Raw genomic sequence first — 27,997 nt, 5'->3', positions numbered from 1 at the left:
CCCCTTCTGTTTGACGTCTGCAACTGCCAGTCAAAAGGCCTGGATGATATCGTAACGTAAAGAATGAGACGAGTTACGAAACCACAAATAAAATCACAAATCCATCAATGCATTTATTACATACTGCATATCATGTTACTGAGTACACAATCATTATGATCAAAACTGTATATGGCTCTAAGTTCACTGTATACAAATGACTAAACAAAGTACCCTGTTCGACATTTAAATTATACAAAGTGCCCAAGTTTGTTCAACTTGACTGCATCACAACTTTTATAAAGAACTGTTATACGCTCTCTCAGAGAAACAACTGCATTAAAGCTTACATTCAAAAACCCACAGTAAAGGTATATTATCAGAGGAACCTTTGCTGAGTGTATCCATCTCTTATTTCCCAGTATAGATGCTTACAAAAGTGACACATGCATCATATTGGGATCAAGCTACTACTATATGTATACCATAAATAAGAAGAGTAAGTATATTTGGCACCATATTTCAGCATAGAAAGCAATCATAACTTGAAATACCTCTTTTTCAGTATACAGAGGTAAAATTTACTTTTGGCACATTACAAGAATATATATGTAAGGAAAAGATGGTGTCATAACCTACTACGGTATGTGAACTATACATTACTTTATAATAATTTTTCCATTTGAAGCAAACAAACTATTTGTACAAGATGAATTTAGTATGTGAAAATGTCAATCAACTTTACAAGACCAAACCAATCTTCAATCCTCAAATAAGGACATAGGCTAACACCCAGTCTTAACAGTACCCATAACCACAGTACCAGTGTTTTGCTAGGCAGTATTAGTAGGTCACTGTTGACCTACTTTCACTGTTGAAACCTTGCTGGTCATTTTGAGTAATGTAAACAAAATTACGATGAATCCCATGGGCTGATGGGAATTAACTCTGTAAAATGAGGTATAATATAAAAGTTGAGCAGAGCTCTGATCTCAACATAACATCTGTCTGTTGCACTTGGCAATAATTGTTTTTTTTATAAGTGACTGTCCTGACCTGTTTTAAACCATCTTGACAAACACAAAGTAGATATATAGGTATATAATTACTATGATATTTAACAATACTATTTGTATTAATAACAATTAGTGTATATTAACATCAAGATATTGAATATTCCAATATTATGACATTAAATATACATATTTATAAACTGCAAGGAATATATAAGCAAATGCCCTTGTTGAACAGCGGCGATGCTAGATATAACATAATAATAAATATACTATCATATTTACATTCTTCCAAACAAATACAAATAAATGCATTCACCATTAGTGTACAAGGTAAACCAATCATGAACCGCAATACTGAATATGAATTGAAGCCTCTCATGCACAGAGAGGTTTCAATACAGGTCGAGACAGGGTCTAAAACAGGCCGGTGGACGCCTGCATGAGCGCATCAAGCTCCACTAAACAGCGCCCCCTTGTGGAAACCTGCATGAGCGCAGCAGGCTCCACTAAACAGCGCCCCCTTGTGGAAACCTGCATGAGCGCGGCAGGCTCCACTAAACAGCGGCCCCTAGTGGAAACAGACAGGAGCCACAGACGCAATCCAAGTCATTACTGGCAGAGTCGGAGCGTTTTTCCCAGCATGATTGGTGCTTCATACGATACAATGAATTTGTGTGAGACACTTCACCCAACCCCAGAATATGGAGATTTTAGTAAATGTGGGGCATCTGGGTACACAACAAATATGCAATAAGCAAATCACCAACGAGCTGTGGCCAATTTAAAGAAAGGTCAAACACAATATTTTAGGTATATTCAATACTTTGTCTTTCAGCCTCTTTCAACAAAAGAATATAAAAACACCCTTTGCTATTTTTGCATCAACATCAACATGTATTCAATTCACATCGGTATCATATCAGAGAGCCACCTAGAAACATATTATGCATGAACTGTGTTGTATGTGGACAAAAAAAAAAACAGATCATTCCCATTCCCTCAGTTCACAGAACCTGTATCACTTCGATCTGTGGTGGGGCACAGTACTATGTGTAGTGAGATGCGAGCTACTGAGCATGTGCAGAGCAAAACCTCCAGCAATTGTGTATCTGTCAAAGAGACCAAAACACACAACACTATGTCTCAGGCTTGATTGGCACGTTGCCATGACACCCTGATAACCCCACAGTATCTTCCACAGATGTCCCGAACCACCAATCGCAATCCCGCACCCCTTAAAGGGGAAACGCGAATGCAACGCTTAACGTTATTATTATGTATGCCTGGATTAAAGACATGATGGCAATGTCCACCATCACGGATGGGCCCACTTCACAAACAAGTCGAACAACAAGCTAGGCTCCAGGAAAGGAAAGCTCACCTGACATGGAAACAAAAAAAAGCCAAATAACTATAGCCGCATGCACTTGGCGCGAAAAAGGCAAACGAATGCCCCGTAATCTTATTCGTAACATAACTCCACGTTTGTCTATGCAAATTTACTCAACAATGGGTTTCAGAAGCTCACAATATCCACAATCAAAATGAGCAAGAAAATGTAAATACCCTGCATCAACGCCACGCTTCTACCTCTACCTTAAGCAGCGAGTCGGTATCCTACACCGACATGAAAACCACACAACCAAATCTATCTCTGCTAACAGCAACAGTCCCGTATGACTGTTTGACCCAGCAACCTCCGTTCCACTCTATTAAACACAGAGTCTACATGCAGCACTCGGGCGTCTGTTTCTAAACCTTTTTCCATGGGTAGAAAATGCTGAGCTCGAGTAGGGTTTAAGCACCATGAAGAAAACCAGTGTTGTGACATCAAGAAACCAAAGAAATCATCGCACCCAAACGACATCAGGCGCCAGAGCTTCTCTGCAGCCAGCGACCTTTGGGTCGGAGACCCCACTGGAGAGGCATGCAGCACACAGTAGCAAGCATGTCTGTCTCCCCACACCTGCAGGGGACTGAAAGAAGGCCAGACAGAGCCCTAATGGAGCTCGCGGGGGAGCCAAAATGGAGCCTGAATGGTTGCAGTGCTAACTGTGGGCATCTAGAGGCCTGTGAGGTCAACGATGGCCTTGATGAAAATGGTGTCGTCGCGGATGTAGGAGTTCTTGGCGTCGAGCTTGGAGAGCGGGCAGAAGAGCGGGCAGCCGCTGGCGATGTTCATCTCACTCACGGGCCTCTGGAAGGAAGAGGAAGTGATGTCGGGCCGGAACGCATCGATGATGTGCTCTCTGTTACTCTGGTCCAGCAGCATGAGAGTCACCTGTCAGCATGAGAGAGAGAGAAGAAGAGGGGGAGGGGGAGGGGGAGGGGGGAGAGATTGTTCATTTCAGTCTATAAATGACATTAAAGTTCAAAACCCAGTTTTTTCTGCTGTTTGACTGACCTTCTGATTGAAGGGCCATTTCAGCAGGGCATCATTCAGTCCCCTCATCACCACGAAGAACAGGGACAGGTGGCTGCCACGCCCGGTCCCGTCCCCATTCAGGTAGATACGAAGACACATCTTATAACCGTACTTGCTGGTGTAGAAGGCTGCAAGAAAACAGACAGGACATGAGGCGGTCACGTTCTATCATAACACAAGAACAGGAGACCGTAAACAGTGGTGATTGAGACATACATCCATTTACGACATCTGTAGTAGCCATGAGCTGTTTGTGACTGATGTACAAGTTTGTCTCTGGCTGCCAGGGGAGCTTGTATTACATTACATTACATTTACATTTAGCAGACGCTATATGGACAGGGCTACAGGGACCCGACATAAGCATAGGGACATTCAGGCTGAAGTGCCTTGCCCAAGGACACAACGTAATTTTTCACGGCCGGGAATCGAACCCGGCAACCTTCTGATGAATAGCCTGATTCCCTGACCGCTCAGCCATGTGATCTGTATGATGTCGTGGGTGTGATGGGATACCTGGAGAGAACATAGCTGGGGCTCGGCCGGCTATGGCATCCTGCCTCTTCTTGGTGAAGTCAGAGATCCTCCAGACAAAGACTCCGTCAAAGGTGGTGGCCGACATCTCCCTCAACCGGCCTTCCATCTCCGCTACGGTCAGGTCCTTCAGCCCTACTGTCCTCTCCAACTGTCGGACCTGCGGGGAGTTTACATGTACGGTTAGCACAGAACCGTTATGTATTAGGCTGACATCTCCAATCAACACCACAGCATGCATGTGAGTCAGATGGCTGAGCAGTGAGGGAGTCGGGCTAGTAATTAGAAGGTGGCTGGATCGATGACGTTGTGTCCTTGGGCAAGCCACTTCACCCTACTTGCCCTGGGGGGAATGTCCCTGTACTTACTGTAAGTCCCTCTGGATAAAAAGCGTCTGCTAAATGACTCAATGTAAATGTATGCATCCAGACAAGCCTCTTACCCACCTTGTTACTCAGAACCTCGATCTTATCCTGGTCCAACCGGTGCTGGCGATTACTGGCCTCCATAGTTGTGGCGAACCTCTCCACCTCTCGGTTCAGCACGCACACCACATTCTCAAACGTGCCTGCTTTCACCTCCAGGTCTGTGCACCTGCGGCCCAGCTCGGCTACCTTGGTCTTCTCGCTGTGTAGCTGGAGCTCCAGGGCTGCTCCCACAGAGCTGGGCAGCGGTGTGAAGGAGGTGGAGACCGACAGAGTGGGGGCGGGGGCGGGCAGAGGAGGCAAGGGAGCTGGGGCAGAGGGACCAGGAGGACCGGAGCTGGAGGAACCGGCTCCCTGCACGGGAGGCCCAGAGGAGGTGGTGCTGAGATGGGAGACTCGGGCCTCGAGCTCCCTGAGGGACTGGTGGAGCTCCAGCAGCTTGTGTCCAGCCAGCTCCAGACCCTGGGGCTGCAGGCCCTCCATGTTCACCTTCATGCCCATGATGTAGTGCAGAAGCAGGTTGAGGTGTTCGTAGGCGCAGGCTCGTTCGTGGTCGTGGATCTTTTCCTTCTCCACCTGCACGAAGACAACATGTCAACCTTTTGACACTCCTGTGGGTGACTGTCATATTACTGTCTGTAGAACTTTGTGGATACTATTCATATCCAGTCATTTAGTTGTAAAACGTGATTTTAAAAATAATAATTCATCTGTACTTACGGACATATCACACCCGACAACATGGAACCGGCACGGAGTTCTAAACTTGCTGCAGAACTTGATGTGGTCTACATACTAAGGGAGTGATAAGCGATATCAGTATTTAGTAAACGAGTAATACCACATCCAATTTTGTTTTCAAGCAGACACAACACATTATCCTTACCAGGATCATCGAGGTCAACATGAAAAACCTAACCTTTGTTTTGTTGTTAGTTCATACCTTTTCCCTGGGGATTTTTTTCTTGGCACAGCCTTCGCAGATCATTGGGTACTTTGGACAGATCTCATCGTGGGCCTATAAGATTAAGATATCTGGGTTTGCCCTGATTCTAGATAGATCAATTGTTCCGTGTCGATAGCTTTGCGTAATGGAACGAGAAGAGGTACGTTGTTTGTCACCTTGATGTTTTTGAAGTGGAACGGTTCCTTGCAGTACTTGCAGTTGAGCGTTCTCTCTGGGCACTCGCGCTCATTGTGCCGTTCTTGCTCGTTGAAGCGAAGCTGTTCTTTACAGGAAGGACAGGGGGTGATCATGAACTCGCACTTCCCTTCATGGTTCAGCTGGAAAAACATGACCGCACGTTACGATTCCTCGAGGATATTTGCGCATGTTGTTGTATACCAAGTATGTTCAGAAAAGGAACAAACTGAATTTAGAGACAGTTAGCATGGTCTTGGAGAAGACTAGTAACTATGGTAAAGTTTACCAGGGCATACAGCCGAATCTAAGCAATGTTCATTTCAAACAAAAACACTGCTTACCTCATACTCTTTAATATTGCCTTTCCAAGTACAGCCTTCATTAATACAGACGGCAGAAAGATTTTCAACCTCTCTCCGAGCTGCATTATCAGGAAAAGCCTATAAGAAGTCAAATATATGCACTTCCTGTCAGTCACAGAGCCGCAGGAAGTGGATCCTGTTAACTGATGCATCATTCATGTTTAAAAGGTGCATTTCAGTGCACACGCTCTACATAACATGGACTCACCGGCTCCACTGTTGCATTATACAACAGTCAACTAAACGACAGCCCTTTGAAGCAAGTCTACTTGATACAATGCCGACATACTGAAAATAAGTAAGCAACTTACACAGCCTTGCTTTAAAATCGACGTTGGCTCTTCGAAAATCTCCTCTTTGATGCAAGCGTTACATTTCTGAGGTCCATTGCTGCAAAATACAACATTAGACAAAGCAGCCCATACCAACTCAGACATCCAACTCAGTATTGACACGGTAACCAACTGCAATTCAGTGTAGTAATGAGTCGAAAACACAGGGCAGGCAATGCTAGCTTGAACACAAATGTCGAATTGCTGTTGATGTCCTGAGCGGTGTTGACCTCACTCCTGTAATGGGCCATATAACCTGCTGTCTCTCACCTTACTGTCCTGTTGAAACAGTAGGAACAGAAGCGATGACCACACTGTGCTTGGAATGGTCTCCTCAGTAAGTTGTGACAGCAGTTACACAGGTGCTTGTCCTCCAGCTTGTTGGCAAGAATCTTCTTGGGGAATCCAGGTTTGTTGCTCTCCATCGAAGAGGGAGGGGAAGGTTCCTGTGTTGCCATGGTGCCTCTTCACAAGTCACAACAGGGTCTAAAAGAAAGCATGGCAGTGTCTAAAAGATACCTACACAATATGGACAAATGTGGTATCCTAAACTCGCCTGTTACCGTTTTTGCTATTGGTGAAATTAATTTAACATACTAAGCACCGTGGCTACTGCAAAAACATGCAGGTACCATTTATAGCGACTGTCATGTAATGAGAAAGTAGCCTGGCTATTGTTCTCGTCTTTCCCTTTTTCCAAACAATTCTTCTCATTTAAACATGGTGGATATAGCACGCATTTCGCAGCACACAACTGACACAAAATTACAATACAAAAGCACATTGTTGACGCCTGTGTCAGGCCTACTAAAAGGCCGATTCCTTTGTTTACATTTTAAGTCTGCATTCGGAGCAACGCTTCTTGTCGTGTAGGCTAAACCAGAGGCACATATGGCCTGCTCGCCAAGCAGTCACACTATACAAATGATCCAAACAAATCGTAAATCCATTGTTGTCGCGGTATACCATCATCCATTTCCCCTTTCTCTTCTCGCCTGTGGTCGTTACTAAGCCTTCAGCATCCTTCGTTGGAAGTGGTACCCAGCATACCGCCACGCCCCTTGAAAGCAGGTGCTCTAATCGAGACCAGTTTGCCATCGAAAATGGTTGCAATGCTATTGCAATTGCATGAAACTTACCAACGTTAAACTGTCATCGCTTGCAGAGATAGTAAAATACTCCTTCTCGTCGTAGCACCACGCGCGTGAAATCTACAGATTTGACATGCAATTCTGATGCCGAATGTATGTGTTTTCTGTGCCGTTAACGACATAATAAATATGGTACCGAAAAGCGGTGGCTGTTATTGTCCAATATCGCCATTGCACTTTCACCATGTTACGTCATTTGCAGACTGAAGATGAGTTGACAGGCAGGCCAAATATACGTCAACGTAGGCAATAAATGCATAATGCCATGTCCTACTCAGTAATAAGCCTACTAAATACTAATACGGATCAAACATGATATAGATTACAAAGATTAAAGCATCAGATACGTTACATTTTGAACAAAAGATTAACGAGCCCTTTGTAATCTGGGGACTTATTAATATCCAATCCGTAGAGTAGACCGTTTTTATGAAACAGCTAAAACATCCAGTATTTAAGCCATGTGTGTTTTAAACTAGTCAAATAAGTCTTGAGCAGAGGATTCACTTGCTTTGCTTTACATAATGCACATCCTACTAGTAGCAAATTGCGGACTAGTCACAAATAAAACCTGAAATTACTGAAAATCACCTGCATCACTGCTAATGACAAAGTTTAATCAAATTAAATTAATAAAAAATGTAGAGTATACGAACTTCCTGTGAAATCAAATTAAGCGAAATCTATAAATATTTTATTGGCAAATCCTTTCTGTAACATAAGGGCACATTAATAGCGGGCCTAACATGTTGATAATTATGAAATGTTAAAAATACATTGAAATAGGTGGATCCTTTGGACCTAGTCATACCTGAAAAAAAGACTCTGAAATGAGGCACTACACATACAGCTGATGGCTTCTCCTTGCCTACTAAAGCCACTAATATGCATTCATTACTCTAACTCATTCATCTGTTACAAAATATACCAATCTTCATCCTGAGAGAGGCGATACTGTTTATTGCACAATTAAGAATGTTGTCTTCGAGGAGTGGGTGTGTGTTTTGGAACCAAAAGCTGAGCTGCAGATTCCAACATTTTTAGCAAAGGTGAAGCGTCCGTGCGGCACTGTCTGTTGGTTAGGTCTCTTCAAGTAACTTTTGTAAGTTTCTCTGAATCTGGAGAACATATAAACAAAAGAACACACAACACGCGTGTTGAAGGTACTGACCCGTGGGAAGAAAAAAAACGCACCACTTTGATGTGTTTGTAAACCCAAATGCCATTGTGTTAACTGACTATTAAACAAACACATGGTAGAATGGCCGCTTCAAATATGTTACTTATCAAACAGATCTCATGTCAAAGTTAATAAGCAGTTGTTAGCTGAGTGAAAGCTTTGCCAGCGTGGCATGTTTGAACAGCTCAGTGACGAACCTTCTCGAGCCTGAACAGGTTTGAAGACAACTCGCCGTACATCGCAGCGTTGAAGTCAACCTGGGATTTGGGATTCGCCATGTACCTGAAACACAAAGCCCCAAACACCATGCGATTTAACCATGCTGGTGCCTACAACGCATCCACACTCTATATTAACACGTAGATTTTTCTGTGTTCGTATATTTTAATGCAATCAGTATTCATATTTAATGTACCCAATAAAAGTATGTATTGAGTAAGAAACGTCTAGAAAAATAAATACCTTATATACCCGTTTTCACGTGCAAATAATAAACGTGTGTTGAAGTTAATAATCAAATGGTGCCTATTGCAATGAGGAAGCTAAGGCGGTAATACTCACCCATTACGCCCATATTCACCCAGGGATGTGAGACGCTGTTCAAGACCCACAATCTTAAAGGCCATGTAACAGGAGGTCAACACAAGGACACTCACTCTGCACAGAAAACAAAACAGATTGCATTTCAGAGTCAACAGAACACCCAAATCAAAAGGATGATCCACTGTGCTTGTGCTGACATGCCCGGACCTGTTTTGAACAGTGACAAATGAAAGCCCAAACCTATTAATACAAATCCCATCAGACCAAACGCAAGGACACACACATATTACTCACAGGAACAAGTAGATGAGGAGAAGGGTGTGCAGCGACATGGACTGGGGAGATATCTCTTTGTGCACAACGCCCTGGGGCAGCTTGCTTGGCACTGAAATTGAAAGGAACATTTCAGCTACCAACAGTACATTGCCAGAAAGATTATGATTTAGCCTTTGTGTACCCTGTACACATGTCATTCAGAAACATATATACCAGATAAGCACTTTGCAGTATTTCAACCTTCTGTTATTTTACTCTTAGAAAATCCCAATGTATAATACAGTGGACTGGGATTGTAATGGTTGTAGCCAGACAAGTCTGTATTCAAGGATAGTCAGGTGGCTGAGCGGTTAGGGAGTCGGGTTATTAGTCAGAAGGTTGTTACGTTTGATTCCCGGCAAGGGGCAAGGCACTTCACTCTACTTGCCTCGGGGGGGGGGGGGGGAAATGTCCCTGTACTTACTGTAAGTCGCTCTGGATAAGAGCGTCTGCTAAATGACTTAATGTAAAAGTGAAGTTTCCAGGCAACAAGGTTCTCCTACCATTGTGATGGGCTGCTGGGTGCTTTTGGCTGGGAGTCTGAAGATGAACGTCTGCATGAACAGCCACCTCTCCGTTCTTCGCTCCGCTCAGGAACGAGTCTGGCAAGCTGGGGAACTCTGCTTAAACAAACACAGGCGCTGTGTGTAAATGTGTGTAATATCAGCAACATGCATCTGCTAACGGAAGCGCAGTTGGGCTCGTGTGCCATTGGTACAGGAACAACTGGGGAAACGGAAAATGTGGGAATCGTTTACGTATTATTCCCGATACATGAGCATCAGGAAACTCGACTTCTTTGCCATGTCTGTTAAGGGGTGTCCTACGGGAAGATACTTAGTTTTGTTTTCCTTTCTGTTGAGGGTTGAAGTTACCATGTACAACCGTGCATTTTCAATTTGTCTGTGAGGCTGTTTGGTCATAGAGACCAACAGAATGACGGTGGTTTTGGTAGCTAATGCGGTCTCGCTTAACGTCATAAATGCATTATGCTGCTTCCCGATGGGTCCCACGGACTCTGTCCAGGGCAAAAGCTGCTCCTTAATGCTTTGGGAACATTAGACTATAAAGTGGTACTGCACAAGGGGTTAGACGGCTGAGCGGTTAGGGAATTGGGCTATCAATCAGATGATTCACAACCATGCCCAATGACGTTGTATCCTTGGGCAAGGCACTTCACCCTACTTGACTCGGGGGGGGGGGGGGGGGGGAAATGTCCCTGTACTTACTGTAAGTCGCTCTGGATAAGAGCGTCTGCTAAAATGACTAAATGTAAATGGAAGACCCACCGGACATTTTGTCATAATCGGGAGTCTGGGATCCAGAGCTGCTGCTCTCCAGCACGTCCTGCCTCCTGTGGCGTACGCCTCCATCCAGGAAGTCCACAGAGAAGTCCTAGCAGGGAGAAAACGTTTCCGCATGTTGACCGTCACTATACGTATCGGCACACTTTTTTTTTGTTTTCCCACTGCATTCCTACTGACAGGAATACATTCCGGAAGTTAAAAACAGAAATCTTAAACAAACATCAAGTCAGCCATGAATCCTGTCGAAGCATTATATTATCATTATTATTATTTGCGACATTTATCTTGTGTGTCATCAATTCCCTTAGCAGCAAACAATCCCAGTGAGTTGAGCTTCACGTCAGCCGCGTACTGACCAGAGGAAGTGACGTGGGGCAGTCCAGTCTGAAGCTGTTCTCAGCAGAGGAAGGGATGGGGCTACTCCCAGTATTGTCTCCCTGAAACCACATTCCAACAACAGTCAGTATAACCCTAGCGTCCAGACATTAATAGAAACTTTCTACAACCACGCCATTTATGTAACAGCACCATTCCTACGCATCGCCAAAGTGATTAGACGAGAACTCTCTTGTAAGTTACAATCACAAGAGGAGAAGGGCACTCACGTCTAAATGGATGCAGAGGGATGTCAGGAGTTTGAAGGTGGTATCTCGAGAGAGGAATGACACAAACACATGCTGGAAAACATATTTTGCATTAGGAGGAGTGGACAAACGTAAGCATGTGAATGTGCAGGGGCGAGGATACTGTGACAAACATCGCAAATAGAATGGTCTTACCCTCTCATTTGTAGTTGTAATTACAAGGGCATTTGGCACCAAAATGGCTGTTTTTGTCTTTTTGATATAAGTCACGGTGACAACTGGGATAGTAATCTGTCAAGAGGGGAAACGTTACACCTGAATAAAGACCCTTCTGGAATACTTGCATAATCATAATATCTGTAAATGTGTTTGCCTTACCTTTGTGTCTCTGCCAAACACTTTTGAATGGAAACAGATCCAGTTATCAGAGACATACAGTTTTCCTTGATACAGAATGTCTTTCTGCAGGGCACAAGTGTAAGCTGTAGGAAAATGTTGCTCTTTTAGACAGGGCAAAAGCAGTTTGGCAGAGCAAGAACAGGGTGCATATTTTCACGTTTTCAAATTGAAATAAAAGATCTACAGCACCATTGTTACAGTTCCATTGTTTGTCTAGGTTATTGTTACTCGCTGAACCTTGTAGCCTATATAAGACAATGTAATTAACTCTCCGCAAAAGATGTATTGTTATATTGAACAGGTGCACTTACTTTGTTTCAGTGTTTCATCTTTGCTGATATGTTTGAATATTTTATGGTAATGGAGATTGGTCTTGGATATCTATAACAGACAAAACATGTTTCAATATTCATTAAAGTATTTTTCATTTTTGAGCCTAAAAACTGTATTTCAGATCAAATAGTTATAAACTTATTATGGCTTAAGAGATGAGACAGTATGATAACTACGGTATCTGTTTATGTTAATCTGTTTATGTTTAATCTATCATAATAAACTCAAAAGTTGCTGCCCTGAAATATCCAACTTACTATACGTGAAAGAGGTGACATTCTAACCATTTGTTAACAACTTCAAAATGTATTTTATGGCACAAACCTGGCTGGATTTTTTCCTTGCAATCTTGGTTTCACTGTCATTTGGATTTTGAATTGGAGAAGGCTGTTCCGCAGCTTTGAATCTGAAAAGCATGATGTTTAAATACGCACTTCAGTATGCCCATGCCATTACAAACACCAGTACAGAAACACAAGACTGGTAATCCAGCCAAGCATGCAGAACTATTTGACCTCGGTTCCCAGCAGTATGGTTACCTTACGTAAATATATTGACACAATAGCATTAAGGTCTGAAGCTAAACACACAGTTTGGCCAAGCTTACGTCTGCTTGCTTTGTGTCTGCAGTTTAGACATGCGTCACTTTAATAGCAAAAAAACTGACTAGAGATTATTGAAAGCCACACTAACAGATATCAAAACACACAGACTACAGGTTTGATTGGTTCCGTGTCCGAATGAACTGAAATATATGACTGTTACAGCCTATCGGTATTGAGTTTTAATAGGTCAATGACATCCGAGATCTGCTACACAGCGGTAACGCTTCTCGATCAAAACAGACGTCTCCATTTCAGATATGACGACCTCTGCTTTACCTTATGAGCGGCGTTTTCTTCCTGCCGTCCAACTCCCACTCCAAGTCCAGAGACGGTTGAGGTTCCCCTGCATGCTTGCCGCTCCGTCTCGGCCTGTCCTCACCTCCATTCTCCGTCTCTGGCCTGTTGATATATACAAGCACGGTGTGAATGTGTACAGTATCGCTAAATGTTCTCAGAACAAACTTTCTGATTTACACTAGCAACCCTCTCACGTTCCCTGACCGGCCCCACCAACTGTAGCCAAAGATGGGAGACAATCACACGGCAAGAAGCAGTTTACAGTAAACAATGGTAGCCGAGCCTAACAAATATAAAATAAAGATACCATGTCTGATTATTACAATTATCTCAATTGTTGACATGATCGTGGCTTTAGTTTTACTTGCGTCTTTTTACCGGACTGTAAAAGTAAATGAAAACGAAAATGAGTGGGCCACAATTTTTTACTTGACATTAACTTCACAATCTAACATTCTCCAAAATTTCAGGGACTCAAACACAAAGAGCTAGCCTCTGCTGCTACTGGAACAATGCTTGCAACAGTAGGCTACTCTTCCTTCGTCGCACGTATTACTTTGCCATAAGTTGCATGAACAAAACGACGTAGGAATAAGCTAGATAAGTAGTTTAAGCAAACGCAATCTTGAGCAAAATCATTGACAAATAAGAATTAAACGGTAACGTTATATTACAATAACACAGTCGTGACTTCTAAACCTAGCTAGCAAAGTTGGCAAAGGCGGCCCTGTATGTTATTCCAACTTACGTGGACTGAATCCCCCGGCTTGAATCTTTCCTGGCGACGGGTTTGAGCGACTTTGTAAATTGTTCTGGTGTGGATAACGGGGTACAGGTTCTTTCGGGCTGTTCGGTCGTCAGAACCATTTCGCGAGGGACTGCTTTGGTTGGCCTCCCTCATCTATTACCCCTCTCCACAACCAGTAAAGTCGGTCGGGGTTTAGGCATCGACCGACACTGTACGGGCTAGGTTTTAAATTTGAGGAGACCGTTCGACGCTACCCAGGAAGCTTCGTAGAGGTGGAGTCGGAGGCAGGGAGGGGGAAGCAAGCTGATGCTCGCAAGCGTCTGCGGTTAAGAGTAAGAAGTTTCTCTGTGTGATCATGTTGTAATCACTTAAACACTTTCACATTAATGCAATCCATATAGCGCCTCCAAGGCTTCATATAATTTGTATTTTTTTTTAGCTTTTGCTCTGAAAATAACCTTTCGAGTAACCTTCAGCAAATTGTTTTGTCGGAACGTCATATCATATCATAACCAGCAGAGGGCAGCAAATAACAAGGCATTAAACTAAACCAGTCAGCCGGTTTTAAATCGTCACTTGTTTACACAATTTTAGCATCCGTATTCCAGATATTTCGGATTTACAATTAATATCTTGCCAAGAGACATAACAACTAGCTGTAGCTGTAGTGATGTTTAGCTCAAGGCCAGTGCCAGTTTGTAAACAAATATATCCCACGTGCTCCTCTTCTTTGTCTATTTTGGGCGTGCACAGCACATCTAGCAACAAGAGCGCCTCTTACAGGAGGGGAATGTTTGGATTTGTCCAAATCGCCGGCATTCATTATATGCATTTAAAACGTGCATTTTGCTTTTCAGATGATTTTACCAACAAAGCTGTCCAACAATCATACAAAAACTTCAAAATCTGGATTTATTACGATGCATTTAAATAAATAAAAATTCGAACACCCAAACGAAGACATATTTTGTTCTGTGGCATACTCTAATTACTTTGATTTAAAGTCCAGAATGACGGTGGTCGAATTCAACAAACATAAGAAAAAAAATTAATCACAATATATCATTGCTTACCAGAAAACATTCACACAGAACAAGGTTGAGTGGCAGTTTCTACACGAATTGTAGTTAATGGAACATTATTTATCAGTATACAACATGGTACTCGTTTTATCTGGACTACATACCAATAGATACACTTAGGTACTTATTAAGTCCCATGACTCAATACTCTGTCCTTAGTCTAGGAGTCGCTGTTGTAAACCTGAAAGAAAGAAGAAAAAAAAAGAAGTAAAGAGGGAAAAATGGCTTGTCAGAGTTCATTAAGTATCCAGGGAACAATGGCAGAGACGGCAATGCAGGTTGCAGCTAGCTGGCCTGCCATTAATCATGGCTGACAAGGAACCAGGGTTAAAGGTGGGAGAGCTGCCAGCAACTCTGTAAGTGATTATAGTGCCTTTCTCACTGAGCATTGGAGCACAAAGAGAGCGTGGAGGATGGAAGTTCAACACAGACTGTTCAGTTTACAGAAGACGCTCCAAAAAAAGTGGGCATGCTACACATCCGGTGAACATATCAACCATTTGAACATATCTAACAACGGTCGTCCATCATAATAAATTCAAATCTCTGACTGATGTGACTGCTTGCTACTGACCGACCACTGTAACACATGCACAACTAAAGGCAAACAGAATTGACCATGCATAGTAGCTCTTTTGGCTGTATTCGCTGTATGGACTAGGCACGAATCACACACTGCCACACAGCCCCCAACACAATAGTGCCTGGTAAACAAAGAGTTTAATTTGATCAATCAGCATCGCTCGACTTGTCCTTTCTCCTCTTATTTTGAGTGTGGGAGCCCTTCTTTTCCACCGTCTGCTACTGGGAAACATCCCCATCTCGACGAGGCAGGCCTCCTCAGTAGCTGTCAGCTTTTCCACCTTAGAAAAAAAAAAGAAACGCGAAAGAGTAGATAGAGAGAGAGAGAGAGAGAGTAGATAGAGAGAGAGAGAGAGAGAGAGAGAGAGAGAGAGAGGAGAAAAGAGCCAAATAGAGCCAGTGACTGGGGTAGATTGAAGCCCTGTTAAGTGCTCTGCTTGAAAGCATGTCTAGCCTCATTAGCTGTCAGTTGTAACAATACTGAACTGGCAGTGAAGACAGGTTGGAGTCCTGTGGTCATAAATCACTCCCTGACAGCCGCCTGACATGCTGGGAACCCCTACACACGGAGGCAAGCCAGAAAAGCCTCTCCTTCTTGACACTGCACAGGCACACCTTTAGACACGAAACACGGAAGGCATCAAAGCACTGCCATTGGCCAGATTTTTTTCGGGGGTGGGGGGGGTGGGGGGGGGTTTACATGTGTGTGTCATGGGCGTCTGTCGGGTTGACGAGGTGCTGTGCGGGTGACTGGTGCGGGGCGGCGGGGGTGAAGGGTGCGGGGCCCCCGGGTCATTAATCACGGCCCCTGACATGCAGAGCAGGAGGCCGTACCGCCCCCCCACCCCCACCCCGCCCCCCCTCGTGCACGCAGCTGTGACACAGTCGCCTCACAGGGAGATGTGTTTGCCCGGAGCCCCGCTCTCCAGGCCTGTGGCTCTCACCCGTCTGACCGCCTCAGTGCTCCAGTCACTCACGTGCGAGTCTGTCTGTCAGGCCTCTTCCTCTTTCGCCCGCGGGGCCCCTCCACCGGCTCCCTTCATCCTCCTCGGATGAATTTGTTCTGTGATTCACGTCTGCTCTACTGCGGCCTCCTATCAGCTTCGTTGGTTTGATCAGATCTGGTCGTTTAATCATAGTTTGTGTTCTGGTATTTTTCGTTTTGTTTTTCCTGATAGAACAAAATCAATCAAATGATATGGAAATTACAATCCCAGCTTACTCTCCTTGCATTTGTTGCTTTGTTACTGCAGTTGTACTCGCCTTTTCAATCATTTTGTAGTTCTTGAGCTATCAGGCAATACTTGCCATTGTGCTTTATCCCACTTTGAAAAAGCCAGACTTCACAGGATTTGTAAACATGAGAGATGAAGAGCAATGGGGCATCTCATTCCTGTTCCCATCCACTGACATGACATCACCCAGACATGCAGCTGCTTGCATAATGAAATAAACCAGTTTGAGACGCTATTTCATCACTCACAGCTAGTAAATCATTGGGTCCAGGCGTAGAAAATGTGTTGAAAGCTGACTCCTTATCAACTTTTCAACATGGCTTGGGAAACATCTGGTATTTCCAAGGACCCTTGCCCAAAAACGTTCATGCAGGTCTTATAAACCCTTCTTTTATATGATGTATTTATATCAAATGATGTTATAGGTATAGGAAATGTTTCACTGCAATCTGTTTAATGTATAGACCAACCAAAAGCATTCTATATTTCACACCACATAAACACACACATTACTCTGACTTAGCCTGGACTAATGTTGTTCAATTTCCTCCCACGGTCTTTCATTCCAGTGAATCAAAATGATGTAACTATACCACACCTTGTCTTTTTCCTCTCAGAAAAGACACACACACACACGCACACGCACACATTATGCCACACACAGGGCCTGCCATAAATCAGTGGAAGGGATCAGGTCCACCGGTTAGACTAAACAACAGTGTTTGAGTGGATTTGCTCTCCCTCATTAATCATCCTGACAGAGTGAAAACACATTTCCCCTTTAATGACTGTATTTGGGTAATCATGTCTGCCGCTTTCTGTGTGCCTCTCTCTCTCTCTCTCTCTCACACACACACACACAAACACACACTCTCTCTGGTCCTCCCACTCTCTCAGTTCGTGGGCCTGGAATCTTGAGCAAGAAACATCTATATATGCTGGACATGATAAACTTCGAATGAGGTTTGAAACATCAGCGGCAACGTGTCATTTAGGTATGGAACGTAAAGAGAGAGGGAGAGAAAGTCTAGAACCTTCCAAGGCTGCGATGTGGTGCCTGCTCCGCCTCATCGCAGCCCATTAGGAACGCTTACGTTCATGCGGTGGTCGAATAAACGGCAAGGAGATGAGAGAATGTGGCCGGGAGAGGCTTTTGAGATGCAGAAGGCAGGAGATGTTGTCGCCCCCACGTGCAACCAACCCACCAGGCGGTCCCCGCCAGCCTCCGGGGCCACGCCGGCCCCTGCCAAGGCACGGTTTTTCCGCGAGCGACCCCCACTTGTGATGCATGGGAGCTGACAAGCAGGCCGGGATCCCTCCCAGCGCAAGCGGATCAAAACCAGCTGCGGCCCGTGCGCATTAGCAGAGTAACCATAATTGCCCAATGCCCTCTTGTGCACTACTGAACTTGCTCTGTCCGCGTTTTTCGCCTGACAAGCAAGCCCTGGAAAGCCGGAGGGAAGGGAGACAAACCCTGAGTGAGGGAGGGAGTCAGAGCGGGTCCATGGAGCGCCACGTTTGGTCATAAAAGTGCAAGGCCAGGTTAATTTATGGTTGGATGTGGGTAATTAACCTCAGCATGCCATGATGGATTGGAGTATCGTGTTTTTTTTTCTTCATTTTTTATAGAGCTTTCTCGGTGTGTACTTAGAGGGAGGGGTTGGGAGTGTGGCGAGCTCGAAAAGTGTATTTTCAACATTTTTCCCCCCTGTCTGTGGGTGAATGTAAGTAATGGCTGCACAGTGGTTTAGAAACATCAATCCAGTGTGTTTCACATCTGCGTGCTCTTTTATTTTTGGACCACTTGAAAAGAAGGATGAGTGATGAGGTGATGAAGTTGGAGAGCGGAAGAAAGAATGAGAGTACGCAGAGGAGTTAGTCTGAGGAAAGATGTTTGTGATCTCTTTTAGAACTCACAGGGAAGAAAAAAAAATCGGCCTTAGAGGAGGCATGAAGAGAAATGTCTGAGATTTGTGCCGCTTAGACCTCTTTGTGCTTCTTGTTTTTTTTGCCGTTTCTTGGCTCAAACAGGATTAATTCATAATCCTGCTGTATCTGGAAACCTTTGAGCTGGCAAAACATTCCCGCTTTTGTTTCAGGACTGTCAAATGGATTTAGAAAGTTTTAAAACGTATTCTGCACTTTCTGAATACAGACTTTCAGATCCAAATCTACACGTTTAGGTCCAAGGCTGTTTTCTTGTTGTTGTTCTTGTCCTTCCTATTAGAAGTAGTTAGAATAAGAAACGAAGAAAAGACTCCAATACCTACTCCTTCCTATCCGTCTCTCTTCCTGTCTCCTCCCTCACTTCCTCCCTCTTATAGTTCTTTCTCTCTACCTCCCAGTTCCGGTTGATGGAAAGGTTGAGACTTGTTGTGTAATGAAGGAGCTGCTCCGCACTCTGTCATCATTAATCACATGGCTTGTCAGCTGTCCTCCCAGGACTCCCATAGGCCAGCCATAGCAGGAGGCGGGACCGCCGACTCCCCACACTGCTACCAGGAACACAGGAAGCAGTGTGTTGTGTGAGGCTGTGAGCATATAATAAACCTTTTCCCTCCTCATTCCCCAAACTTTCAGATGAGCGTGCTAGGCCACCGGTATTACATGTAGCACATGCTTGCCAGAAGCCTAGCGGTTAAAGCGTGTGAGTGTTAATGTCTGCCATAAACATTAGCCAGACTCGAGATGGATGGACAGGGTGATTGATGTGGGCCAAAAGGAGATGAAAGGAATAATGGATGGATCAGATAAATGAGTAATGGATGAGTAAAAGTGAAATGGAAAATGGAGAACACTATTCATTTCTCCCCCGAGACAAGATGGAGAGTCTTTCTAATCCAATTTTATCTGTTGCCTCGGGTTATTGGTTTAACTTGTTCTTTTTACTAAATCTCTCAGGTTTTGTGAGTTTGTATGTTTTTCATAAACAACAAAAAACCCACTTATGTCCTTTAGGTGGCGACACAAACCTAAACTCCTTCCCATCCAGAGAAAAGTAAGTCGTCAGAAAAAAGAAGAAGCCTATTACCTGGAAGTAAACATGCTCTTTACTCAGTATCAAGTTCATTTATCTTCTCAGAATGTAAACCAGTAATCCCAGTGGGTAATGGACAATTAACATCAGTTCACCTCAGGCTGTCTTGGGGCATGCCTGTCAACTTGATTGCTCTCATTAAAAGAAGCTACTTAAACATGTCTCTGTCCATTTCTGGGCCAATAAGGCACACCTGAGGCAACCTGAAACCCAGAGAGGGACGATCTTCTCCTGCCCTCCTGCCCGACTCCTAACTCTGATGCGCGCTACAGCGTCTCGGAACATCGAAACAGGAGCGGGTTCTCGTGTTACCGTGGTGACAGGGTGTTTTGACCTTTGTGTATCCCCTGTCAGAGCAGTGAGTGACCGGCGCGGGTCATCCACACTCTGCCAAGGGCCTCCCAATGTCACACAGCCAGGAAATGACATATTACCACTGCCAGTCACAAGGCTGTGGAGGTAACCTGAGCGATGGACTGGGCCTTATCCTGGGCATGTCAGGACAGCAGAGTTTTAGCTCCGATGCCTATCTGATGTCCTTAGGAGCCAAGCTGACTGTGACTCCAACCCCTCATTGTATAGGGAAAGAATTACTGCAAAAGTGTTCTGTCGGTTGAGAAATCCTCTTGCTGAATAGGAAAATCGTGCGTTTGTTTCTGCCTGGTTTTGATACGATACACTTATGTGTACACTGCTGCCCGGACCAAGGCATGTTGATTTCTTAAATGCAACTAATCCAATGTGATCTGCTGATCGTTTAAACGTTTCCCGGCACACTAAACACTATATAGGTGTCTTAGCCAGGATTTACAATCTCAGCGTGTACATGTTCTCGGTGCGGGTCAAGTACACACCGCAAATGTAGTACAAACTACCCTGAGACCGGAGCCCTGCCCACTCATCCAAAACAAGCCAACCCTATTCCATCAGGTGAGACAGTATTTCCTGCATAGCTGAGGGGTGACAGCTGAGCCTTCGCGGTCTGCTCCCTATCCGTTGGGTTTCTGGCGCTGTGAAACACAAGCTGAGGGAAAAGCACACCCAAAACCATCAATCACCCGATTCTGTCTGTGGAACAATAGCGCCTGGCGCGAACCCGTACGCTACATCAAAGACGGCGTTGCAGGTGGACCAAGGCCTCTGTTCACTTTCCACTGCTCTGCGCTCGAATTTTATCCCTCGGAGACAGAATGTGTTTCAGAGTTGTGGTGGACCCAGACAGCAGCTTTGTGCATTATTTAGAAAAACATCGATTTAACCTATGAATTTTACCGATACACGTTTTGTTTTTCATGTCAAGGATTTAACGAAGCATGAATAGGACTGTACCTCGAAAATAAATTATTTCGTGCACAAGAACATAATACCCAATCTGGCCCATCGACTTCCTGTCAGCATCCTGGAAGTAGAAGAAACTCGTGCCAGCCATGATGAGTGAGTACCGGCCTCTCAGTATCACACAGGACAGCGGTCCAGAGAATCAATAACCATGTTCCTGCGTTTGTCTCCAGAGAAACGTGCACATGCTCAATGTGTTTCTCCAGGAGTGACAGACTGAGCTTGAAAATCATTTGTCGGTTTGTTTGGTTGGATGGAACTGTGTCCACAAACCACACACAAGGGCTATAATAGAGGCTCTAGTGATCGGATGGTGCAGGTTGAAAGAGTTTAGTTGACACAAAACCAATTAGTTTGAGAAATGAAGACAATAAAGGTTTAAATATATTCATTGTCATTTATTAAACAAAATATGACCTCCCCTTTCAACGGCTAGCACTGCCATCATTAATTTTTAGTAGTGTTCAACTCTCTCCCTCACACAAGGGCTTTCGCCCAAATACTTCACACAAAAATATCACATCTCCGTTAACTGTTCATTTTCTGTACATATCCAAAACCAAGAAGCTTGGGATCGATGTGACATGCACATTCATTCTTCAGAGACCCAACATGAAAACACCGTTATCAATGTGACGAGGTAAAATATATATTTTTGTGTATGCTTCCCTGATTTCTGTCAGGTAGCGTTCCACAGATCCGGTTCTTAACTGGTAAACGATATGGCTGCAATACAGAACTGACAGGGGGGGGGGGGGGAGAAAAAAGAACAATACATTGTAATAGTAAACTTGAAAGCCAAGCGCTCAAAATAAATACAGCTTCTCAGTTGGAAAGAAACGAATGTTGGAAACAAAAACAAATGTCAAACCGAGATTGACCCACTCAGTGTGGCTGCACATGCGTCTGACTGTGCTGCCCGTTCCTGTCACCTCACCTATCTCCACACAGCAATCACTATTCCCAGCATGACATTTGAGACTGGAAACACAGCAGCCCACCAGAAGCTATCAGCCAGCCCAGTTTGTGGTGCTGTGGTCTCAGTGTAGCATTCCACTGACTGTCGGTCCAGTCCAGATCAGCCCGGCCCAATCCAGTTGTGTCCAGTTATTTGTGAGTGACCGTATCCAGGCAGTCTGCAGCCCCTGCCCCCCCTACCCCCCCCCCCCCCCCCCAGAAGACACTCAAGAGGGGCAGACCCCCTGGTGGTTTCACTGGGCGTAGACACAGAGTACCAGCGCTGCCATATCATCTCAGCAGACCCTCCTCAGTCTCCAAACTGGGGAAGCTGATTTCGGCCCGCAGTCATGCTGCCTGAGTCATGTTCAGGACAAACACTGGAACGGCCGCCACGTGGCTCATTGGTAGCCCAGGGCGGAGGCAGAGCCCAGTCTCTGGCTGTAAAGGGCATAGTGGGGGTAGTAGGGAGCCGTGGCCTGGAGAGAGTGCATGGGGATGGACCCCGGCCCGGGAGGCAGGTGGACCTTGCTGTAGGGGTGGTAGCGGGCCAGGCCCAGGCTAGGGGGGGCTCTGAGGGAGAAGGTGCTGGGCAGGGAGGCAGGGTTGCTCTGGTGCGGCAGGTGGAGGTGGCAGGAGGCAGTGGAGGAGACCGAGGGGAAGGCCGAGAGCAGCTTGCTGTCCATGCCTCCAGCCAAGGACGTGTGGGTGCGCAGGTGAGCCAGGAGCTCCTCCGAGTTGGCGAAGCGCTTGTCGCAAGGCCCCCCGGCCGACACCCAGTTGCAGGCGTGGGGCATGGGGTCGTTGAGCATGAAGCCGTAGGTGTAGAGAGGGTGGGACAGGGACGGAGACACGCTGGAGGACAGAGTACTGGGGTGGAGGGAGTGGAGAGGATGGGAGGGATAGACCAACGGGTAGCCCGATTTGAGGGAGGAGGAGGGGTCGTGGACACAGGAAGTGCAGTTGCTGCCTCCCAGGTGGGGTGCGTTGGGGTAACTCAGGCAGTACGGGTCCCGGCATAAACTCTGCATGAAGGAAGGGGGAGAGGCACCCGTGAGCGGACTGGAGCTGGGATGTTTTCCCGGGACCCCCACTCCAAGGCCTGACTTGGTATGGTCCAGCCCTTGGACGAACTGGGATGGGTAGCCTGCGTAGGCTACAGAGCCGTGATAGCCCATACCGGCTGAGGAGAGCGGGAACACCGAGTGCCCTGTCTTGTAGGGGGAGATGGGCGTTATGTGTCCGTGGCCCAGGTTCGACTGGGTGGACTGGGAGTCCCCCTTCCCTGCCTCATGGTTGGTGCTGCTTTCAGAGCTGCCGTTGCTGGAGTTGGTGCTGGCTCGGGCATGGCTGGAGTTAGCAAGCTGGGGCCCGTCCAAATGAGACTTACTCAGGTCTACTTCTTTCTTAAGATGGCCGCTGCTGACACAGCTGCTGCTGCTGCTGCTGCTGCTGTTTGGACTGGCCTGCTCTGGTTTGTTCTCTCCGTTCAGAGTCTGAGGTTGTGAAGCCTGCTGCCCACTGGGAGACTGGCTTTGTCTGTGAGACTGGGAGGACAGCTGGTTGTGCTGAGGGGGAGAAACACTGCTTGTTCTGGAACTGGGGGAGACTGAATGAGGGGGGAAAGACTGGCTGTTTGCTGAGCTACCGTTATTACTGCCGTTGTTTGGAACTCTGAAGCCAGTCTTGTCACTGTTGCCATTGGTGCTGCTGACACTATCCCTGCGACTGTCGCCGCCCACTTTGGAGTAGGGCTTGAAGCTGGACTTGTCATCCAGGGAGGGGCGGTGTTCGCCCAGCTTCAAGCTGGAGCCGGAGGAACGCCCGCCTCCCTCTTTGTCCCCCAGGCCACTGGAAGAGACGGAGCCCAGTTTGGATGAAGAAGGGGGATCTGGTTTACCTATCTGGGAGCAGGTCTGAGCTAACAGGGCCAGGGGGCTCTTCTTGGCATCCAGCTGCAAATAGAGTCAGACTAGTTTAGTTTCCTAAGTGCCAGTGGTTATTATTGACAACAACAGTCATATATACCATACACACGATTTACGTCTAGATACTTTTCCGTATCTATTTCCCATGATATTCGTGCGATTAAACAATATCTTTTCGTACATCAAGAAATAGCTTAAAATGTATTTTCAAACGCGACTATGGCAATGACTGGCCCTAACGCTTATTATTTAAAATAAAAAACTATCGAAACCACGTTTCTACGTGACGCAATTATTATTACATTATCACGGGTATAGGTTCCTATGTTTTTTAAATCATACTATTTTGCACAAAAGATAAACAGCATTGATGTTCTACATTAGTAGCACAACAACAAGTTGAAAAACAAAGCCCGTGATGCTGCGCGTGCTTGAAACAATGTTGATTATCAATTTACTGTGGAAAACGACGAATACCTCGATGCTCACTGGTGCAGATGTCAGCGGCTGCAGGTATTCCGGGTGCAGTAAGTGGCTTGTGTGCGCGGTCAACATATTGAGCATCCGAATAGGGAGTCGCTTTGACTGGCGAATAGGATCCAAAGGAGTAAGTAAAGACACAAAAGCGCCCGGTCTACACTTCTGGTTATAACAAGCTTCAGTAAGCTTGGTGGTCCGCTCGCGTACTTGGTGCGTAATAGATCCAGAGGGGGAATCTTTCATTGGAGAAGGAAGCAAATGTTTTGGACAGGAACTATACGTTAACTTAAGTCCCAATATCAAAAATGGTGATGTCCTCAACTAATATAGAATAGTAATGTATAATCCGTTGGTCTAGCATAAGTCCATTTATGTATTTCCCAAGCAGCCCACCTAAAAAGTTCCAACGGCCGAGAATTCTGCTTGCCCGTCCCGCTACAAAATCTGAAGCGTCTCCTCTTCATTCATGGCTTCAATTCCAGGGCATTTTTGAAAGATTCTGCTCTTATTCTCCGCAACTGCAGCTATACATTAGGTACAGTACCCTAGTTCTCCAAACTGTTAATGTTCTGTTAAGTTAAACGGAAAAACTCCTCAAAAGACAGCCGACGGATATCAGATGCGGAATCTTCGTCTACAGTGGTGCTTATCTGCTGCATACACACCTTCCCAGTACTAGCGTCGAGTGTGTGCTCTCACAAGAGTCTTCAAAGTAAAGTGAGCAGCCGTCCAATGGACAGGGTCCGCATTGGTAATGAGAAGGGCTAGTGCTATTCTTTTGAAGGCGGAGCAACATTGTCCCTTACGCCATAAAACATCGTCTGTGCTTGACATATAGTAATCAACTGTTACAGATAGCTCCATGGTATAACATTTTTTGTTTAAGGTTGTGGATTCACATAAAACTGTGAGTCAGGGTTGCTTTTGACCTTTTGGTTTAGATAATAATTATCTAAACAAAAATAATTTAAAAGTGCATCTAAATGCTGAATTATTTGCTTCCATTAAATTATAATTTGCTTTCCATTTAACATCCCCATTACATTCACTGTCATCCAAAATGATTTTATAAATAATATTATAGGCCTCGTTACACATTTTACAATTCAGAAGCCTTCCCCTGTTATAAAAATTGAGGTTTATAATTAATCTTAACATGATCGGTATCTCAGCATATTTGAGCACCATAAATCAAATAAGGAGCTGCATAATATGTCATGTACCATAGTCCATTTCTTTATCCTATTATTCCATCTTCACAACCAGCAAAGAAAAATGTGATAAAAAAAAGACGACTCTATATTCATGGTTTTATAAATCTGGAATGTTAATAACTTTATTGCATTACCGCCTGCTGACTGACTCTGAAATGAGCTAATTTTGTTAACCTAATTATACAATGAATTGGTTAAAGTACTTAAAAATTACGCCTGACAAGAGCTATTAGTGGCAGCCAGAAATAGTCGGAGTCTGAAGGGCTTTGATGCTCACAATCCTCTCTGGTCTCAATTGAGTGCGAAATGTGTCCTAATCCTTCATAACCTATGGGCAAAAGGCTGAATAATGGAAGTGAAATGATACATATTGGCCCTCAATCTTTGGCAGCCTTGCCTTAAAAAGGGTGCATTTATTAAATCGGTATTATTCATGCTGCTACTGCTTAAAACAACTGCCTATAATAATAACAGGACTGCTTATTTTCTCTCCCCAATTTACCAGTTACTAGTTTTCACACCCCTGCCACTAGCATTTAAAAGTCACTGCTCTTCAAATATTCCTTGGGATGTTGTGTAACTGCACACTAATCTCCTTTGAAGCAACCCCTTTGCCCTTGCAGGCGAATGCTGCAAGACACCCCTTAGGGCCTTCCATCAGTGTCCCCTTTGTGATAAGAGCGAGAGTGCTGGGGCGACCTCACATCAGGAAACGAGGTCAGAGTTCAAGTCACACTAGCGAGACCGCGGCTAGCTGGATGCTTGTGCGGTGATGGTACACAGACGCCCGGTCCCAGGCAGCCATCGGGCCAGGACATGAGGGCACATAGCAGAAACACGGCGTCATGATAGAGTTGGGTCAAACCAGGGCTTGAGAAATCGGCTTGGTGACGCACACACAGGACAGACGTCCCCTGACAGGGGGCACAGATAAGCTGTCGACGAGGGTGGGCATGGCGAGGACACTTTATGGTTATTGGCACTATCTCCTCCTGCTTTTGACAAGGTTACAAATACAGCCCATCAAACATCGGTCGTGTTTGTTTATGCAAGACCCTTTTTCTGCCTTCTCATGAAAGCCCTTTGTTATGGTGACAACGCTTAACGTCTTTGGATCACCTTCAAATGTATACTCCTTCACCTTCTTCGCTCCCTCTGGTAGTGTTTTCATGCGAGAGATAGTTTACTTTATCTTTTTATGACTAACCCTCAGGGACGCAGAGAGCTGGTCTGGAATTCCACAGACCAGCAGAAGGGAAAGGTGAGGGGGCGTAGAGACCGGAGAATAAGCCAGCAGGAGAGGAGGTCTGAAGAAAAGCAAGGGAGGGTGAACGACTGAGAGAGAGGCTTGTCATGAACAATAGGGGTCCGCTTTTCAACTTTTCGCGAAGCCCCTTGAAGTAGCTCATCAACAGCTGGAGCGCAGTGTCAGTGAGTGATTGCTGTTTCCTGTTGTCGCTAGATACGGGATTGTCGCTAGATACAGGGCGGGTTTCCCTTTCTATCAGGGAACAAAATCAAAGCAGCAGCGCCTGGGGAAACAATGGAAACCATTTTGAAAGACAGATCTAAACCCAGAGAGTCCCAGAGAGGGATGGTCCGATATGTTCCCATGACAATAGCAGAGCCTGGAGATCGTGTTTCCACGGCACTCAGACCTGATGAGTTACAGTGATAGACGTTCGGTCCCTGTAGGATTTCGAAAGCACGACTGTTACTTTTGACCTTGATCTGATGAAAGTTTTATGAGGATTTCTGGCAAATTCCAAAGGCTTTTCCTCTATAATGGAAACACACACACATAAAAATAAAAAAACACACACAAACTTTTTCCTCCGTCTCAGTCTGCCAAACAGACATTCCAGCAAAAGAAAATTACAATGGAAAGGGCTTTTATAATATGTTTTTGTGTTTACTTATCTCCATATGCCCACTCACTGTTCACATGATTGACAGGGTTTACTGAAAAACAAATCACACACTTGTGTGGATTTTAGACTGCTGTGACAATTATGCCTGTTTACAACACAAGCACAAGTAGAGACAGCTGATAACATCCCATAGACTATCCATGTAAACAACACACTTTATCTTTCTCGCACTCTCTCTCTCCCCTCACACACACACACATACACACACACCATCTGTGGGTTTTTAAACGTGGGGCTATTTACATACTTAAACATCCTCTAATCTCTCACACACTGATGTGTCAGTCAGCCACTGTGAACACTGCACTTATCGGCCTGCCTAATGCTTGGTCCCCATTTGTTTTATCCTCCAGTGTCCACCTGTCATCTCCTTATCTTAACAATCACTTGTGCACTCAAATATTTAAATCACAAGAGCTTATCCACCTCCTTCAAACGCATACAGGACACACGAGTGAAACACCCGCGCCAACGTGCACGCACGCAGTACACATGCTCTTCCCGGCAACAAAAGCTGCCATTGTGCCACAGTGG

The 27,997-nt window shown here is 45.1% G+C and overlaps 3 protein-coding genes and 1 long non-coding RNA gene across 6 annotated transcripts in view; 1 reads left to right on the top strand and 3 right to left on the bottom strand.

The window, feature by feature from the left end:
• LOC146220458 (uncharacterized) overlaps positions 1 to 27,997 on the top strand; it is a 90,808-nt gene that overhangs the window by 49,513 nt on the left and 13,298 nt on the right. The window lies entirely within an intron of this gene.
• On the bottom strand, positions 99 to 7,514 carry LOC146220461 (TNF receptor-associated factor 2-like). 3 transcript variants are annotated; one of them, XM_084693702.1, is made up of 11 exons: positions 7,357 to 7,514; positions 6,488 to 6,703; positions 6,197 to 6,275; positions 5,865 to 5,963; positions 5,502 to 5,663; positions 5,323 to 5,397; positions 5,100 to 5,174; positions 4,401 to 4,955; positions 3,937 to 4,114; positions 3,400 to 3,548; positions 99 to 3,276 (listed from the first exon to the last, which is right to left on the bottom strand). In XM_084693702.1, the coding sequence occupies exons 2-11, from the start codon at positions 6,673 to 6,675 to the stop codon at positions 3,058 to 3,060; spliced, it is 1,779 nt and encodes a 592-aa protein (XP_084549828.1). In that variant the 5' UTR covers positions 6,676 to 6,703; positions 7,357 to 7,514; the 3' UTR covers positions 99 to 3,057. The 3 variants fall into 3 exon arrangements, with proteins under 3 accessions (XP_084549828.1, XP_084549827.1, XP_084549826.1); XM_084693701.1 differs by lacking the exon at positions 7,357 to 7,514 and adding an exon at positions 7,184 to 7,322; XM_084693700.1 differs by lacking the exon at positions 7,357 to 7,514 and adding an exon at positions 7,050 to 7,240.
• Positions 8,041 to 14,344, bottom strand: LOC146220460 (GRAM domain-containing protein 2B-like). Its single transcript, XM_084693703.1, has 14 exons — positions 13,680 to 14,344; positions 12,911 to 13,033; positions 12,354 to 12,435; positions 12,008 to 12,077; positions 11,676 to 11,779; positions 11,493 to 11,588; positions 11,319 to 11,390; positions 11,070 to 11,150; positions 10,696 to 10,801; positions 9,910 to 10,026; positions 9,386 to 9,476; positions 9,110 to 9,205; positions 8,746 to 8,830; positions 8,041 to 8,486 (listed from the first exon to the last, which is right to left on the bottom strand). Exons 1-14 carry the CDS (start codon positions 13,796 to 13,798, stop codon positions 8,448 to 8,450), a joined length of 1,281 nt encoding a protein of 426 aa, XP_084549829.1. The 5' UTR covers positions 13,799 to 14,344; the 3' UTR covers positions 8,041 to 8,447.
• Positions 22,139 to 25,011, bottom strand: LOC146220459 (zinc finger protein 703-like). Its single transcript, XM_084693787.1, has 2 exons — positions 24,316 to 25,011; positions 22,139 to 23,865 (listed from the first exon to the last, which is right to left on the bottom strand). Exons 1-2 carry the CDS (start codon positions 24,559 to 24,561, stop codon positions 22,312 to 22,314), a joined length of 1,800 nt encoding a protein of 599 aa, XP_084549913.1. The 5' UTR covers positions 24,562 to 25,011; the 3' UTR covers positions 22,139 to 22,311.

The sequence above is a fragment of the Hypomesus nipponensis genome, chromosome 27 (genome assembly GCF_054491055.1).
Source record: "Hypomesus nipponensis isolate SF chromosome 27, ASM5449105v1, whole genome shotgun sequence".
NCBI lineage: Eukaryota > Metazoa > Chordata > Actinopteri > Osmeriformes > Osmeridae > Hypomesus > Hypomesus nipponensis.
This window is presented reverse-complemented; position numbering and strand designations above follow the sequence as displayed.

What these genes read in the sequence shown, in the direction of transcription:
- LOC146220461 (XM_084693702.1), bottom strand. Translation starts at nt 6,675, where the DNA reads ATGGCAACACAGGAACCTTCCCCTCCCTCTTCGATGGAGAGCAACAAA. An exon ending in AAAAAATCCCCAGGGAAAAG is followed by an intron (nt 5,175 to 5,322) that starts GTATGAACTAAC and finishes TCACTCCCTTAG; the next exon opens with TATGTAGACCACATCAAGTT. An exon ending in TCGAGGTTCTGAGTAACAAG is followed by an intron (nt 4,115 to 4,400) that starts GTGGGTAAGAGG and finishes AACTCCCCGCAG; the next exon opens with GTCCGACAGTTGGAGAGGAC.
- LOC146220460 (XM_084693703.1), bottom strand. Translation starts at nt 13,798, where the DNA reads ATGGTTCTGACGACCGAACAGCCCGAAAGAACCTGTACCCCGTTATCC. An exon ending in AGATGAAACACTGAAACAAA is followed by an intron (nt 11,780 to 12,007) that starts GTAAGTGCACCT and finishes ATTTTCCTACAG; the next exon opens with CTTACACTTGTGCCCTGCAG. An exon ending in TTACAACTACAAATGAGAGG is followed by an intron (nt 11,391 to 11,492) that starts GTAAGACCATTC and finishes TATGTTTTCCAG; the next exon opens with CATGTGTTTGTGTCATTCCT.
- LOC146220459 (XM_084693787.1), bottom strand. Translation starts at nt 24,561, where the DNA reads ATGAAAGATTCCCCCTCTGGATCTATTACGCACCAAGTACGCGAGCGG. An exon ending in CTGCACCAGTGAGCATCGAG is followed by an intron (nt 23,866 to 24,315) that starts GTATTCGTCGTT and finishes CTCTATTTGCAG; the next exon opens with CTGGATGCCAAGAAGAGCCC.